The sequence below is a fragment of the Lacerta agilis genome, chromosome 8 (genome assembly GCF_009819535.1).
Source record: "Lacerta agilis isolate rLacAgi1 chromosome 8, rLacAgi1.pri, whole genome shotgun sequence".
NCBI classification, from domain to species: Eukaryota; Metazoa; Chordata; class Lepidosauria; order Squamata; family Lacertidae; genus Lacerta; species Lacerta agilis.
The window spans coordinates 83143067-83160557 of record NC_046319.1 but is presented as its reverse complement, the minus strand read 5'-3'; the positions used below and the strand labels follow the sequence as shown (position 1 = coordinate 83160557).

Genomic DNA, 17491 nt, shown 5'->3' with positions numbered 1-17491 from the left:
GATTCCTGCCACTACTTCTCCATGCTTGCCCAGGGAACCTTCTCCTCCTCCTTACTGTGTATTAATTTTATAAGAAAAGAATGTATTTGCTTTTTAGGATTTGCCAAAACCTCTCATTAGGACAGGCAGAACTTGGCAGAAGACCTAGGGACTCCTTCCGATCTCTTGGAGGTGTCCTGAGAACAGAGATGGATGAGCAAGACTCAGCTGGCCCTGAAGCAGGAATAGGCCTTGCAATCCAACATGGGAGCAGTGGGGGATTCTGGGAAAACTCTGTGAAGAAGAACCCGGGTGAGGAGGACACCCTCTGCTCTGATGTTCAGAGCCATCAGTTCAGGCAGTTCTGCTACCAGGAGGTCAAAGAACCCCGAGAGGTTTGCAGCCGACTCTACCACCTTTGCCGTCAATGGCTGAAGCCAGAAAGACACACGAAAGCTGAGATGCTGGACCTGGTGATCTTGGAGCAGTTCCTGGCTGTCCTTCCTCCAGAGATGGAGAGCTGGGTGAGGGAATGTGGAGCCGAGACCAGTTCCCAGGCAGTGGCGCTGGCTGAAGGATTCCTCCTGAGTCAGGCACTGGAGAGAAAGCAGGCAGAGGAGCAGGTGAGAGAGACTTTCCCTCTGGATACTTCCAAGGGGCTCCAAAGAGGAGGGAGAGTTCCCCCAATGCTCTACTGAATTGTCCATCCTTTTTTGGAAAGCACCTGAGGAATGATATCGGACCCCCCTAAAGTGTTTGTGTCCTAAGCCATTCCACTTCTAATCTACTCCTTTTGAATGGCTGTTGCTCTTTCAGAGGAGGGATCACTTTCCAGAAATGGGTCCGGATTCCTCTGAGACAGAGAAGACTTCCTTAGACTCCAAAGAGAGGCCACTGGGTAAGGAGGAAGGAGTTTTCTCTCTGTTTGGTCACATTTTGTGGATTCTGAAAGTAATCTGTGACTTCTTTTCATCTTGTTGGAGAAGTCACAAGGGACCAAGAGCCCAGACGAGAGGGACATGTACTGTTGCACAACTCATATGTGAAATGGGTACAAACATCCACATTTAGGTGGCAACTCATACTTGTTTGAAGGCCCACCTGTAGTTTTCCTTCAGAGTGAAGCATGCACTTACCTTTTTCTCTTGCAGGAGACAGAACGATGCCAGCAAGACCGGTTTGTCCATCTTTTCTTGGTGGCGGAGGGGAAGCTGCCCCCGTGGAACCAGAGCAGGTAGGAGGAAGGAACCCTGTGGGGAGAGAGGATGTCATGGACTGGTTGGACACAGAGGAATGGTGGGAGGGACTGCCAAGGAATGAAGGCTCAGGGCTAGGGGAGGGGTGGTGGGATGATGATGATGATGAAAGGTCAGAGGGAGAAGAGGGTGCAGGCTGGGAGGAGAAGTTGTCGGTAGCTGAAGAGGCAACAGGGCTTAGTGAGCAGGGGCAGTCTGTGGCAGAGAGCAGTCCAGACACAGAGGCAGAAACGGAGGCAGGAGATAGAGATGTGGGAGACCGAGAGGCAGAGAGGAGTCCAGCTGGAGAAGAAGAACAAGGGTCTCCTAGTCCTCTTGTGACAAGCTCTCCTCCTTGCTGGTACCCCACAACCCAGAGAGCCCTGAAGCTGGAGGAGCAGTCTCAGATTGCCTGGGGAGAGCCCTGGAGAGGAGGGCACCCCATCAGTCGCACAATGGGGCTTTCCCCCTCGCACCCCCCCTGCACACCTTGAAGATGTCTATAGGGCATCAGGAGGGTCCTCCCCACCCGGCAAGAACAGCGCAGGGGGACAAAAGAAAGGGGATCCTTCCATGTGGGAAACGGGAATGTTTGTGCACATGGTTTGAAGAATGATTTGGAGAACACCAGGTTCTTCTTCTTTTATGCAAATAATTTTTTTTCATTTTCTAATTAAAAAACATTCATATTAGTAACAGATCAAACCAAATCTTTCCACATTCAAAAACAACAAAAAAAATATATATAGCCAATTATACAATCCAAATTAATTAATTTCAATGGCACTTCCCATGTTCTGGATTTCAAAAGCCAAATATCCCTCCTTTATCTTTCTGCTATCTTCTCTATTACTTCACAGTTTTCCAATCCTGATATTAACTATCTCCTCTCTCTATCAGTCAGTTGCTGGTATAACTCACTATCTTGTTTTATTTGACCATTCCTTATTTCTACAATCACGCAGGGGGATTTCCCCCCCACATTGTTCTTAGTTTAAATATTTTGAAGCACAGTCCTTTCCGATGGCCTCTCCTTTTTCTTCTGATTGTTGTTCTAATAGGCTCTGGGCTTCCATCCAAGGCTGAAATTAATTAGCGACTTCTCACTGTCTTTGATCGTTGATGTTTCAAATGTACTGTAGTCGGTTTCCTTCTAACTCTCCGGGGCTCTCGGACAGCTGGCAGGCATGCAGAGTTCACCACCACTCTTTTCTCAAACTCTAATATTCCATGCAAGGAAATGCGTACTCTGTAAAGTGAACCCCTATTGCAATTCCAATTAAAAAAAAACAACCCTCCAATCTTCCCCCCTTGAAGGAGGCTTTTTCTGATCATATCCTTTCTCTTACTGCGTCAGAGCTTTTTTCTGCCTGAGCTGTTCTGACCATTTCTGATCTTGCTCTGGCAATTCTGATCAGGACTCTCCACCAAGGACTGCGATGAGTCAATAAGTCCAATTATTTTACTCCTCCTGCGTTTCCTTTGGGTAATCAATTCTTTCTTGGTGGGGTTCGCCAAATCATGAAATAGCAAATATTACAAATAGAGAAGTACGGCAGCTGCTCAACTCATTCATCAAATTGACAAGAAAGGAGCCTCTTTGAAGTCCGAAACTTGGCCTCCAAAGACTGTGTAGTTTAGCAGATTTCTTCTTCTAACTCTTTCCTTCCAGAACATGCCTTTTTTTTTTTGGCCAAATTTTTTAATTTTAAGGAAACAGGACATCACCCAGAGTCCCTGACTCCGCATCTTGTTGCAGAGCGCAGATAACGAACGGACTGCCTGCGGGAGTCACAGCCCCCCTTCCCTGGCGAGTGGTCAGGGTTAATTACCCTCAATTAAACCTGAATTACTGGCATGACTGCCTGTTCGGTCTCTTGCGAGGCCACCATATCTCATCCCTGGAAGAGGGAAGTGGGTAGGAGAAAGGAGCCATGTGGGGAGAGAGGATGTCATGGACTGGTTGGACACAGAGGAATGCCAAGGAATGAAGGCTTGGGGCCAGGGGAGGGGTGGTGGGATGAAGATGAGAGGTCAGAGGGGGGAAAGGAAGGAGGCTGGGAGGAGAAGTTGTCGGTAGCTGAAGAGGCAACAGGATTTGGTGAGCAGGGGGATTCTGTGGCAGAGAGCAATCCAGACACAGAGGCAGAAGAGGAGGCAGGAGATAGAGATGTGGGAAACCGAGAGGCAGAGAGGAGTCCAGCTGGTGAAGAAGAACAAGGGTCTCCTAGTCCTCTTGTGACAAGCTCTCCTCCTTGCTGTTACCCCACAATCCAGAGAGCTCTGAAGCTGGAGGAGCAGTCTCAGATTGCCTGGGAGAGCCCCAGAGAGGAGGGGACCCCATCAGTCGCACAGTGGGGCTTCCCCCCTCTCACCCCCCAGTCGTTGCCCCCCAGCGCACCTTGAAGATGTCTATAGGGCATCAGGAGGGTCCTCCCCACCAGGCAAGAACAGCACAGGGGGACAGAAGAAAGGGGATCCTTCCATATGGCAAACGAGAATGTATCCATAATGAAATGTGCAGAGAAAGAATCCCATTAAAACAGAACGTCAATTAAGAGGCAGAAGACATTGATATTGTCTTGATACGGTCTAAGAGGACAACCTTTTCCTTTTCCTTTTAGGGCCCAGTGTGCTTTGAAGATGTAGTTGTCCATTTCACAGACGAGGAGTCCGTGTTGCTGGATCCTGACCAGAGAGCTTTGTATCAGGAGGTCATGGAGGAGAATCGTGGGATGTTGAACTCTCTAGGTAAGGCTCCCTGTTAGATAATCTTATCTGCTTTGTAATTCAAGGCATCTCCCTATGTGACGAACCTCTGATTTTTCGATGGGGCTCAACAGCGCCACCCACAGCACCTGGGATGCTAACACTCCCACAGAGAGCCTGGGATGGAAGACTATTGACTGCTTTCCCTGTGAATATTCTTCCTCCAGTTCTGCCTTTTCAAAGCATGAAACCCAGCCAGATGGGGAGAGTATCAATACAATATTATTATTATTATTATTATTATTATTATTATTATTATTATTATTATTATTATTATTATTATTATTCCTACCCCCCTCCAAGATGGCTCACCCTTTGCTCTTGAAGGGCTGGCCTCATTGGAGGGCTGAGGCTCATTGGATGCCATGCGGTTCTCAGCAAGAGCCGGATCAGGGGGGTGTTACTGTGTGCAGGCAGTTCTGACCTAAGCTATGGCCCAAAGCCAAAACCAGCCTGCCTGGCCACCCTTTCAAGGGGGCAAGGTCCTCAGGAAGGGGCAGGAAGATGCCCTGGTAGAGACCAGGGACAAAACATGGTGCTCCCTCACAAGGACAGAGAGAAAGGCAGGAGAGACTGTACCAGAACTAATTGCTCCATTATTTGGGGCTTCGTTTATTCCTGAGTCTCTAATCCATTTCTCTCTCAGTTGCAGGTGGTGGTGAATTGGACATGAAGAACGAGGGAGACCATGTCAAAATCCACACAGTGAAGGAGCCATATCCGTATTCAGAGTGCAGAGAGAGCTTCAGTCAGAGCTCCCATTCCACTTCCCATGAAAGAAATACCATCAGGAAGAAACGCTATCACTGCTTAGAATGTGGAAAGAACTTTAATAAGATCTCCCACCTCACTGTGCATCACAGAATTCATACAGGGGAGAAACGCTATCAGTGCACAGAATGTGGAAAGAGCTTCAGTCACAGCTCCCATCTCACTTCCCATGAAAGGATTCATACAGGGGAGAAACCATATCAGTGTGTAGAATGTGGAAAGAGCTTCAGTCACAGCTCCCATCTCACTTGCCATCAGAGAATTCATACAAGGGAGAAACCATATAAGTGCCTGGAATGTGGAAAGAGCTTCAGTCACAGCTCCCATCTCACTTGCCATCAGAGAATTCATACAAGGGAGAAACCATATAAGTGCCTGGAATGTGGAAAGAGCTTCAGTCAGGGCTCCCATCTCTCTTACCACCAAAGAATTCATACAGGAGAGAAACCCTATCAGTGCCTGGAATGTGGAAAGAGCTTCACTCGAAAAGAGAGTTTCACTTCCCATCAAAGAATCCATACAGGGGAGAAACCATATCAGTGCTTGGAATGTGGAAAGAGCTTCACCTGGAAACATGGTCTCACTGTCCATCAGGTTAGTCATATGTGGGAGAAACCCTATAAATGTTCGGAATGTGGAAAGAGCTTCAGTCAGAAGGGTGGTCTCACTTCCCATCAAAAGATTCATACAGGGGAGAAACCCTATCAGTGCCAAGAGTGTGACAAGAACTTCAGAAGAAAGGGCAGTTTGACTTCCCATCAAAGAATTCATACAGGGGAGAAACCATATCAGTGTTTGGAATGTGGAAAGAGCTTCACCTGGAAACATGGTCTCACTGCCCATCAGGTAATTCATATGGGGGAGGAACCCTATAAATGTTCGGAATGTGGAAAGAGATTCATTGAGAAGGCCAAACTCATGATCCATCAAAGAATTCACAGTGGGGACAAAGTACAGTAGTGTCTGTATACAGATTTAATTTTAGGAGACAATAGTTAGTATAAAGTAATGACTGCAGTTGGGTTCTTTGCCACATCTGGTGCCTCATAGTAATTCCTACTATGTTTCCACAGCAGTGACTTTCACGTTCTTGGCCAAGGCGTTTAAGACCTTCTTCACAGTGTCCTTTCTCTTGGCAGATCAAGATGAGCAGGTGACAGCAAAGGTTTCAAGGTTTTTAGCTGGGGCAATCAGAATAAGATCCACTATTTGACTATGGACTCAAACCCTTAAAAAGTATTTTATGTAACAGACTTCTTTCATCTTCTTTGTATATCGTATTGTTGTTCTATAACTGTGGTCGGTGGCTGATGTAAATTAAGATTTATTCATTCATTCAATAGCTTCTTCACGTCATGCCTGGGGAGAGGGATAAGAGTGATTTGGCGACACTGATGAGGTTGCTGTCCAAGCTGAGCTTTCCTAGGAAGGGCTTGGTGTAAAAATTGTGATAGCTGATTAAATATCAGAGATTAGAGATTTTGATTCTGTTCGAAGTGTCCTAGTATTAATTGCATTCAGCCTTTTTTTATAAAATGCATTAGGCTTGATTTTTATATGCCTGCATTTTGTAACCCTCGTGATACCCTCCTGTACTGTGTAAAGTTGTGATGTGTACGTTGCCTACCGCTTCCAGCCTTATCTAACCCTAGAAGGGCAGATGATGTTTTGGGTAAGAGGTCTGTGTTGAGCTAGCATCCGGGTGAGAATTGGCATCTCTCCTCTAAGGTCTTTGACATCTTTTGGTACCAGGGAAGTAAGATAGGGGATAGAAATGTCAACAGTCCCATGGAAGTCCCGGTTGCCATGGGCATGGTGTCAAAGTGAGACATCTGAGACCCAAATGACCTGGGCACTCTGGGACACCCCAAGGTAATTTCAGAGGAGTCGATATCCGCATTAAGCCATGCACCCATGACCTGTGACCTTTCTTGATGCAAGTGGAAGAGTGTTGTGGCATTTTATGAGTCTTGGTGTGCTGTGTATATAATCCGTCTTCTAATGTGCCTCCTGGCAGCCTTTTCAAACTGGCCACTCTGCTGCACAACTGGTTAGCAAGGCTGTCCTATTGCAATAGTTTGAATAAACTGGGTCCTTGCAGGACTCAGAGTTTGCTTTCATTCTCTTGGTCCCGTGTTTTTATTTTGGGTGTTCCTTCACCTGGGTAACAAACTCCTGGCGTAGAAGTAAATTCTTACCACACAAGCAATTAACGTACTTTATTGTTTCTATTGCTATTAAATTTGTATAGCTCCCTTGATCTGAAGATGCCATGGTGATTCTCACCATGATTGGGGGGGGGTGGTTAACAGTGCTCCCTCTTCCATCTCCTCCATGCTGCAAATGGATGGTGCTCCTTGTTTTCTCCTTCTCTGGAGGGTGGGATTCGAACCAATGGCTTCAAGATAACAGGAATGGACATTCCGATTATAAATATGTTCTTACTGTCAGAACGTTTTTCCTGAACTTGAAACACAAGACAACATCAGATATGTTCCAATACACACATTCCCCCACCTGCTCCACAGGGTAGCTGATCACTTTTCTATCAAATATATATGAAACCCGTTCCATTGTTAGGGAGGAGGGGATGGGATCCACTGCTCAGGCCCCTTGGGGATGAGGGGTTGAAATAGAGGAGGAGAAGGGCTGCCAGGAGGACGGCCTTGCAGAGACACTCCCTGGCCTCTTGCGGGACAACAAAGCAGCTTGGGGTGGGGGGGGGAGGCGAGAGAGACCCCAGGCGACCCCTCCAGGCCTTTCACCCCGCAAGCTGTTGGTAGAGCCGGGGACTAAGAGGCCATCCAAACACCCCAATATCCCATTCACCCAGGCAGGACGATGAGCCTGGATGCCCCCGCCCCAAAGAAACCCCCTCCCCCTTCTGCAGCGAAGAGGCTTGTAAACCCTTCCATGGAGTCCCCAAACCCTCAATGAAAGATGAGGATTACTCCAAGAACCATCGCTGACCAATCAGCATCGTCGAATGGTGACAGGCAGCCAATCCGAAGTCATGAAGCAGCGCCCCCCCCCCGTGTCTGGAGCGCGCGATCCGCAAGGCTGTTGTGGCCTTTGTCTCTTTTGCGCGACTCCTTGAGCGTAAGAAATGGACCCTGGAAAGAGTGGAAGAAGCGCTCTACAAAATGTAGCCACGAGCGGATACAATGCATCCTGGACAGAAATGGGGGGGGGGATGCAGGGCTCCCTCTCCCTCCCCCCTCAAGCAGAAGGTCCTTTGCCCCCCCCCTCAGGTGGGAATCCAGCAATGGGAGGGAGAAGCACGAACCCCAGAGAGAAACCTGGAGTGAATCCGGATCCTTTCAGAGGAGAAGCGCAGGAAGGGAAGCCTTGAGGGGGGGGGGGGAGTAAATCCTGGTCTTGTTCTTTGGGGGAGCAGCTCCTGAATTCCAAGGTGTGGGGAGCTGGAATGACAGACGGGGGGGGGGGCCGACACTTTCACCTTTCTGCATGACAACCCCTCCTCTTTTGTGACGATGTCATGGCGCTTTGGTGATGTATTGTGGGAAAGCCGGAAACCCCTTTTAAATCTCTTCCACCCCCTCGCTGGGAGTTCCTTCTCTTTTTCCCCCTTTTTCCACCTTCCTTGCAACAAACCAAGATCAGGTCTCCTGACCCCTATTTTCCTTCTCCATCTCGGCTCCTCCTTTTCCTGACCCGAGGTAACTGGGGGGTGGGGATGGGGGGGGAGCGGTGTAAATAAGGCCCGTAAACCCGATTATGTTCTGTAACACTGTTGCTCCTGCTTCCGTTTCCAAGGGAGGGAACAGCTCAGAAGCCAGCCATGACTGCCAGTTTTTAACTCTGTGAGTAGATCCCGGTCTCTTGGTAGTCGTCCCCCCCCCCCCCGAAATATAGAATTGCCTCCAATCTATTTTTGGGGGGAATCCTGCAATGTGTTTGAGTTTTTGCTCTGCTAACTATATATGTGAGAGTTCTGCTCTGGATCAATATCGAGTAGCATTTAAATGACATAAATGTGTTCCCAAAGAGTTTTGTGGGTATTCAGTGGGGAGGGGCAGATCCATGGATTGGAGAAAAAGGTGGGATAGATACACCACGGATAAAAAGAGGGACCCCCAGCCATTTGAGGCCAGTCTTGGAGCCGCCTTCCAGTTCCACACAGAGGACCTTGCAACAATCCCATCGGATCCAGAGCAGGGAGTCCCATGGCCACATCCTCTCTGTGCCCCTCTGTGGCCCCATCCATGTGGCCCGAGTGGGTTGTCCAGATCAGGATCTGGCCCTCAGAACAAGGAAAAAATGGACCCCACCCCAGTAGTCTGTCTTGAGAACATGGGAGATTCCAAGTGCTGGAAAAGGAGACAGACGCTGGAAAGAAATGGGCCCTGACATTTGGGGGGGGAGGGAGGGACCCCCCACTCTTGCCTTGAGTCCAAATTACACCTGGTACAAATGACTCACTTGTCAATCCTGACTTCATTCTTCCTATTTAAAAAAAGAAACTCCTGGTCTGGGCTGTGATTCCTGCCTATACATCTTCATGCTTGCCCAGGGAACCTTCTCCTCCTCCTTACTGTGTATTAATTTTATAAGAAAAGAATGTATTTGCTTTTTAGGATTTGCCAAACCTCTCATTAGGACAGGCAGAACTTGGCAGAAGACCTAGGACCTCCTTCCGATCTCTGGAGGTGTCCTGAGAACAGAGATGGATGAGCAGAGTTCAGCTGGCCCTGAAGCAGGAAGAGGCCTTGCAATCCAACATGGGAGCAGTGGGGGATTCTGGGAAAAGTATGTGAAGAAGAACCCGGGTGAGGAGGACACCCTCTGCTCAGATGTTCAGAGCCATCAGTTCAGGCAGTTCTGCTACCAGGAGGCCAAAGGACCCCAAGAGGTTTGCAGTCGACTCTACCACCTTTGCCGTCAATGGCTGAAGCCAGAAAGACACACAAAAGCTGAGATGCTGGACCTGGTGATCTTGGAGCAGTTCCTGGCTGTCCTTCCTCCAGAGATGGAGAGCTGGGTGAGGGAATGTGGAGCGAAGACCACTTCCCAGGCAGTGGCCCTGGCCGAAGGATTCCTCCTGAGTCAGACAGAGGAGAGCAAGCAGGCAGAGGAGCAGGTGAGAGAGACTTTCCCTCTGGATACTCCCAAGGGGCTCCAAAGAGGAGGGAGAGTATCCCCCAATTCTCTACAAATGATGCATACTTTTTGGGGAAAGCATCTGAGGAATGATATCCGATCTCCCTAAAGTGTTTGTGTCCTAAGCCATTCCATTTCTAATCTACTTCCTTTGAATGCCCGTTGCTCTTTCAGGGGAAGTATCTGTTAGCAGAAATAGGTCCAGATTCTTCTGAGGTAGAGAAAACTCAATTGAACTCCAAAGAGAGGCCACTGGGTAAGTGGGAAGGAGTTTTCTCTCTGTTTGGTCATATCATGTGGATTTTGAAACTTAATTCTTTTCATCTTTCGGAGGGGAAGTCACAGGGGACCAAGAGCCCAGAGGGAGAGGGGTGTATTTTGGCACAACTAATACCTGTATGTGAAATGCGTACAAACGTACACATTTACAGTGGAACCTCGAGTTGTGGACGTAATCCGCCCCGGAGGCACGTCCTCAACTCAAAGCATTCGCATCCAGAAGCACCGTGTCTGCGCACTCACGTGGCGCAATTTAGCACTTCTTCGCATGCTGAGCGTTGAAACCTAGAAGTACCTGTAACCCGTTCCGGTACTTCCAGGTTTCTGCGGGATGCCACCTGAAAAGACGCAACGTGAGGTATGACTGAATTTGCAACTCATGCATTTTTGAAGGCCCACCTGTAGTTTTCCTTCAGAGTGAAGCATGCACTTACCTTTTTCTCTCGCAGGAGACAGAACGATGCCAGCCAGACCTGTTTGTCCATCTTTTCTGGGTGTCGGAGGGGAAGCTGCCCCCGTGGAAACAGAGCAGGTAGGAGGAAGGGGGCATGTGAGGTTGTGAGCTGACAGGGTTAACAAACAGCTCAGCAGTTGCGTCCAGCCCACGGGGAAGTGACTACATTCTGTGTGTGTGTAATGTGAGATGTGAACGCACTATGGTACTGTTGTTTTTCTCAGTCTGTCTGTGTTTTTCACGGAGCCGGTTGGAGAGAAAGGATGTCTGCTCTCTCCCCCGGCTTGTCTGCTGATCTGCTGTAATAAATTTGCTGCTTTGCTGAAATGAAGCAGGAGTCGCTCTGCGTTATTACCAGAGGGAAAATCAAGACGCTTTTGCATGAGGTTGATTCCAGAAGCTGCAAAGGACTCTGCTGAAATTGAAAGGGAGCAAGAAGCTGCGCGGCCAAAGTGCTGCCGGGCTCCATGTTTTCGGGATTTATGGCTTGTGGACATGGGAGTTTTCACCTCATGACCCCCTCACAAGCTCAGAGAGCCATGTGGGGAGAGAGGATGTCATGGAGTGGTTGGACACAGAGGAATGGTGGGAGGAACCGCCAAGGAATGAAGGCTCAGGGCCAGGGGAGGGGTGGTGGGATGATGATGATGATGATGAGAGGTCAGAGGAGGGAAAGGAAGGAGACTGGGAGGAGAAGGTGTCGGTAGCTGAAGAGGCAACAGGGCTTAGTGAGCAGGGGGATTCTGTGGCAGAGAGCAGTCCAGACACAGAGGCAGAAGAGGAGGCAGGAGACAGAGATGTGGGAAACCGAGAGGCAGAGAGGAGTCTAGCTGGTGAAGAAGAACAAGGGTCTCCTAGTCCTCTTGTGACAAGCTCTCCTTCTTGCTGGTACCCCACAATCCAGAGAGCCCTGAAGCTTGAGGAGCAGTCTCAGATTGCCTGGGAAGAGCCCTGGAGAGGAGGGGACCCCATCAGTCGCACGATGGGGCTTCCCCCCTCTCACCCCCCAGTCGTTGGCCCCCTGCGCACCTTGAAGATGTCTATAGGGCATCAGGAGGGTCCTCTCCACCCAGCAAGAACAGCGCAGGGGGACAGAAGAAAGGGGATCCTTCCATGTGGGAAACAAGAATGTATCCATAATGCAGAGAAAGAATCCCATTAAAACAGAACATCAATGAAGAGGCAGAAGACAACAAAGTGTAACAGCTCACCTTTATGTTCTCTAAGAGGATAGCCTTTTTCTTTTTCTTTTAGGGTTTAGTGTGCTTTGAAGATGTAGCTGTCCATTTCACAGATGAGGAATGGGCGTTGCTGGATCATGACCAGAGAGGTCTCCATAAGGAAGTCATGGAGGAGAATCGTGGGATGTTGGACTCTCTCAGTAAGGCTTCCTCTTGGATCATCCTATCTGCTTTGAAATTCAAGAAATCTCTATGGGAGGAACCTCTGATTTTTCGATGGGGCTCAACAGCGCCACCCACAGCACCTGGGATGCTAACACTCCCACAGACAGCCTTGGGTGGAAGACTATTGACTGCTTTCCCTGTGAATATTCTTCCTCTAGTTCTGCCTTTTCAAACCGTGATCAGGCTCCTCTGAGCTGCCCAGGCCTTCTTAAATGTAGGCTTCAGAGTGATTTAGGATGTAGAAGTAGCATTTCCCAGGTTCTTGCTTCTTTGTGTTTTTGATTGACCGAAGATGGGTTGACATTGGAGATGACACAGATTCCATGATTGGGCCAAGCAGTATCCATCCCAGAAAAGAGCCAGGCCCTTTTAATCTCAGGCAGTGAACCCTGACGGAAGATCTCACATCTAACTCCCTTCAGTTCTTCCTGTGACACAAGCATTAATTGACACTGCTCCAGAATTGGGGGTTCTAATCCATTTCTCTCTCAGTTGCAGGTGGTGATGAATTGGAAATGAAGAACAAGGGAGACCACACCAAAATCCACACAGTGAAAGAGCCATATCCGTATTCAGAGTGCAGAGAGAGCTTCAGTCAGAGCTCCCATTCCACTTCCCATCAAATAAATCCCATCAGGAAGAAACCCTATCAGTGCTTGGAGTGTGGGAAGAGCTTCCTTCACAGCTTCAGTCTCACTGTCCATCAAAGAAACCATACAGGGGAGAAACCCTATCCGTGCTTGGAATGTGGAAAGAGCTTCAGTCGAAAGGACAGTTTCATTTCCCATCAAAGAATTCATACAGGAGAGAAACTTTATCAGTGCTTGGAATGTGGAAAGAGCTTCAGTCAGGGCTCCAATCTCACTGCCCATCAAAGAATTCATACAGGAGAGAAACCCTATCAGTGCCTGGAATGTGGAAAGAGCTTCATTCAGAGCATCCATCTCACTTCCCATCAAAGGATTCATACAGGAGAGAAACCCTATCAGTGCTTGGAATGTGGAAAGAGCTTCATTCAGAGCATCCATCTCACTTCCCATCAAAGGATTCATACAGGGGAGAAACCCTTTGAGTGCCAAGAGTGCGGCAAGAACTTTAGAAGAAAGGACAAATTGACTTCCCATCAAAGAATTCATACAGGGGAGAAACCCTATCAGTGCATGGAATGTGGAAAGAGCTTCAGTCACAGCTTCCACCTCACTTCACATCAAAGGATTCATACAGGGGAGAATCCATATCAATGCTTGGAATGTGGAAAGAGCTTCAGTCGGAAGGACAAGCTGACTTCCCATCAAAGAGTTCATTCTGGGGAGAAACCATAGCAGTACTTGGAATGTGGAAAGAATTTCACCTGGAGAGAAGGTGTCACCACCCATCAGAGAATTCATATGGGGGAGAAACCCTATAAATGTTTGGAAGCTGAGCTTGGGGGACACTCTGTAGGTTTTGTGGGTTTGTCTTTATGGGACTGTGTGTGATTAGGTTTGTGAAAATTTCCATTTCCCCCCCACCCCCCCAAACTGGGTTTTTTTTCCTGAGCTTCAAAATTTCCGGACATTTTGCATCTCTAGTCCTACAAAAGAAGCAGGGGGAGGAACATGGGCTCCTCCCTCTGGCACACCATGTGAACTGCTTGCTGTCTCCATGGACTTCCATTTCAAAGCTCGTGAACTCATTCAGCTCCTTCCAGATGGCAGCCTCAACGAAGCGGGGAGAAGGGGTCCTGTCAGTTCAGATCTGAGCCCTTCCAGTCCAGACAGGTGCTATCCAATCAGCAGGGTGTCCCAGCTTGGTCTGCCTGCCTGATGTCTATTTCATCCAGTCAGAAGCAACCTGCCGTAACCATCATGCTGCACTTCCTCTTTGGATCCTGACCAGTAGGCCAGGATCAAAGCAAGATGGGAAGAATCTGTTGGGAGACCAGAAAGGCCCTGGGCAGGGGCGAAACAGCTGGCATGAAACACAGGGTTTCTGGCAGCTTCATCACTTATGGGGGTTTCATTACGGTTCTTTTTTACTTCCTTATTATTTGGGTTACGGTAACCTTACTCTTTTCCCCCCCTTTCCTTTTTTAATTTTATTAACTTTATTACATCTATACAAAAGAAAAAAAGAACATTGAATAAAAAACAAACAATAACCAAAGAATAGCAATGTTAAAAGATTACATGTTGAATTCTTCCTAAAAACCACAAAATGCATTCAATTAATGCCTTCCTATATTCCCAATAATTCAGTTGTAAATAATACAAAGCAAAACATAACATCCAATTCCATATTCATATAAATCAGTTCTACTAACCTTTAGTAATACTTCTTTCTTCCTTTCTTCTGTCCATGCTTGTCCATTTCTACTATCTGTTACTTCCCCTTCCCTTACGGCTTCCACTTGTCTTCATCCCAGGTTATCGGTCTGTCTCTTCTAGTTTACTACTTTGGTACTCTTGTATAATCCTTCTATTTTATTTTCTTCTATTTTCCTTTCTAACTTTAGCTCACAATACAGAATGCTTAGAAATGGAGCCACCGTACTCTTTGCTTTCAGCCTGCTCAGACTGAAGAGCTTTCCATCTGTTCGATATATGATTTCTACCCCAGTGGGGAGTTTCCCTTCGACAAAGTGTAGAATCATGGCAATGAAAATAATGAATAGAGTTGGGGCAATAACACAACCCTGTTTAACACCTGGTCCCACTGTGAATGGTTCACTTTGAGAGCCATTGTTATCTGCGATTGTTGCTGTCATATCATGGAGGAGCAGAATGATGTTTACAATTTTTTCTGGGCAGCCAATGCCTCATGATCGTCTTCCAAAGCTTAAAAATGGAAAGCGTAATGCTGGTGGTCAACAAAAGAGGTTGAAAGACTCTCTCAAGGCAAATCTAAAAAATAATGCAGTATAAACACCAACAACTGGGAAACAGTGGCCTGCGAGCGCTCCAGTTGGAGAACAGCCCTTGACCAAAGGTGTCATGGGCTTGGAAGACACTCGAACTCAGGACGCAAGGGGGAAACGTGCTAAGAGGAAGGCACGCTTGGCAAATCCACACCGTGATCAACTCCCACCTGGGAACCAATGTCCCCACTGTGGAAGGATGTGTGGATCCAGAATTGGCCTCCAAAGTCACTTACGGACTCACTGTTAAGGCCGTGTTCATGGAAGACAATCTTACTCAGCTATGAGGGATTGCCAAAGAAGAAGAAGAAGAATCATAGAATCATCGAGTTGGAAGAGACCCCAAGGGCCATCCAGTCCAACCCCCTGCCAAGCAGGAAACACCATCCAAGCATTCCTGACAGATGGCTGCCAAGCCTCCGCTTCAAGACCTCCAAAGAAGGAGACTCCACCACACTCCTTGGCAGCAAATTCCACTGTCAGACAGCTCTTACTGTCAGGAAGTTCTTCCTAATGTTTAGGTGGAATCTTCTTTCTTGTAGTTTGAATCCATTGCCCCGTGTCCGCTTTTCTGGAGCAGCAGAAAACAACCTTTCACCCTCCTCTAGATGACATCCTTTGATATATTTGAACATGGCTATCATATCACCCCTTAACCTTCTCTTCTCCAGGCTAAACATACCCAGCTCCCTAAGCTGTTCCTCATAAGGCATAAGAATTATTTGGGTTATATAAGAGTGCTTCCCCTGCTTTCCTAATGCATATGCATGACTTAAGGCGGCTTCCAGCAAACAGACCATTTCATATCACACTGCAATATCAAGACAGAACACCCTGTGATATAGTGTATAACACAGACAAGGAAGGGCAGATAGAGTAATCACTTCCAGCAGAACATTGTGGCACAGTTTTCATGCAGCCACCAAGAAGGCACTCACACTTGCCCAGCAAACACCCCCCCCCCTTTCAAAGAGCCTCTTCAACAGATGTAAACACATGCACCTATAAAATTGGTGGCGCTTCTTTGTGTAGGTCTATCAGCACTCTATGAAGCCACAAAGGGTGGCGCTGTGGTCTAAACCACTGAGCCTAGGGCTTGCCGATCAGAAGGTCGGCGGTTCGAATCCCCGCAACGGGGTGAGCTCCCGTTGTTCGGCCCAGCTCCTGCCCACCTAGTGGTTCAAAAGCACATCAAAGTGCAAGTAGATAAATAGGTACCACTCCGGCAGGAAGGTAAACGCCATTTCCGTGCGCTGCTCTGGTTCTCCAGAAGCAGCTTAGTCATGCTGGCCACATGACCCAGAAGCTGTCTGCAGACAAACACCGGCTCTCTCAACCTATAGAGCGAGATGAGCACCGCAACTCCAGAGTCATCCAGGTAGAAGTTGGATCACTGTGAGGGTTTGCCAAACATGCCTTCCTCTTAGCATGTTTCTCCCTTGTGTCCTGAGTTCGGGTGTCTTCAAAGCCTATGACACCTTTGGTAAAGGCTGTTCTCCAATTGGAGTCCTCGCAGGCAAGTGTTTCCCATTTGTTGGTGTTTATACTACATTTTTAAAGATTTGCCTTGAGAGAGTCTTTGAACCTCTTTTGTTGACTACCAGCATTACGCTTTCCATTTTTAAGTTGGGAATAGAGTAGTTGCTTTGGAAGACAATCAGGCATCCACACAACATGACCAGTACAACGAAGTTGATGTTGAAGAATCCTTGTTTTGACACTGGTGATCTTTGCTTCATCCAGTACACTGGTATTAGTTCGCCTGTCTTCCCAAGTGATGTGTAAAAAAAATTCGGAGACCCTGTTGATGGAATCTGTCGAGGAGTTGGAGATGGCGTTTATAAGTGGTCCATGTTCCACAAGAATACAGTAAGGTTGGTAGTACAATATCTTCTCGAAGCTACTAACATGAGTTTGGCCAAACTGCGAGAGGCAGTGAAGGATAGGCGTGCCTGGCGTGCTCTCGTCCATGGGGTCACGAAGAGTCGGACACGACTGAACAACTGAAGAAGAAGAAGACAATATCTTTGTAAACAAGCATTTTGGTTTCCCTGCGAATGTCCCGGTCCTCAAACACTCTGTGCTTCAGTCAGTCCCCAACATACACACGCACACATGCCTGCATGCTCTTAGCTGACCCGCCACTCATTCCTCCGTTGACCCTGATATAAGCTGGAGAAAAGGGACATTCTAGGAAGCATCAGTTGTCATCTCTGCTGCTCCAACTGCCACTCGCTGCAGAAGTTACATGGGCAGCCACATAGGTAAGAATTCAAGAAGTTTCCTGTTGCCAGTGTGGTGTAGTGGTTAAGAGCGGTAGACTTGTAATCTGGTGAACTAGGTTCGCGTCTCCACTCCTCCACATGCAGCTGCTGGGTGACCTTGGGCTAGTCACACTTCTCTGAAGTCTCTCAGCCCCACTCACCTCACAGAGGGTTTGTTGTGGGGGGAGGACAGGAAAGGGGAATGTGAGCTGCTTTGAGACTCCTTCGGGTAGTGATACAGCGGGATATCAAATCCAAACTCTTCTTGCCTCGCACTGTGTCCAGGCCTGTTGGTTCATCTGGCCAGCATTGCCTTC

The 17491-nt window shown here is 47.9% G+C and overlaps 1 protein-coding gene across 1 annotated transcript; it reads left to right on the top strand.

Moving 5' to 3' along the window:
• The first annotated feature begins 816 nt into the window (after positions 1-816).
• On the top strand, positions 817-13336 carry LOC117052103 (zinc finger protein 883-like). Its single transcript, XM_033158826.1, has 5 exons — positions 817-877; positions 1131-1213; positions 3839-3965; positions 4630-5322; positions 12699-13336. The coding sequence occupies exons 1-5, from the start codon at positions 817-819 to the stop codon at positions 13334-13336; spliced, it is 1602 nt and encodes a 533-aa protein (XP_033014717.1).
• Positions 13337-17491: the final 4155 nt, after the last annotated feature.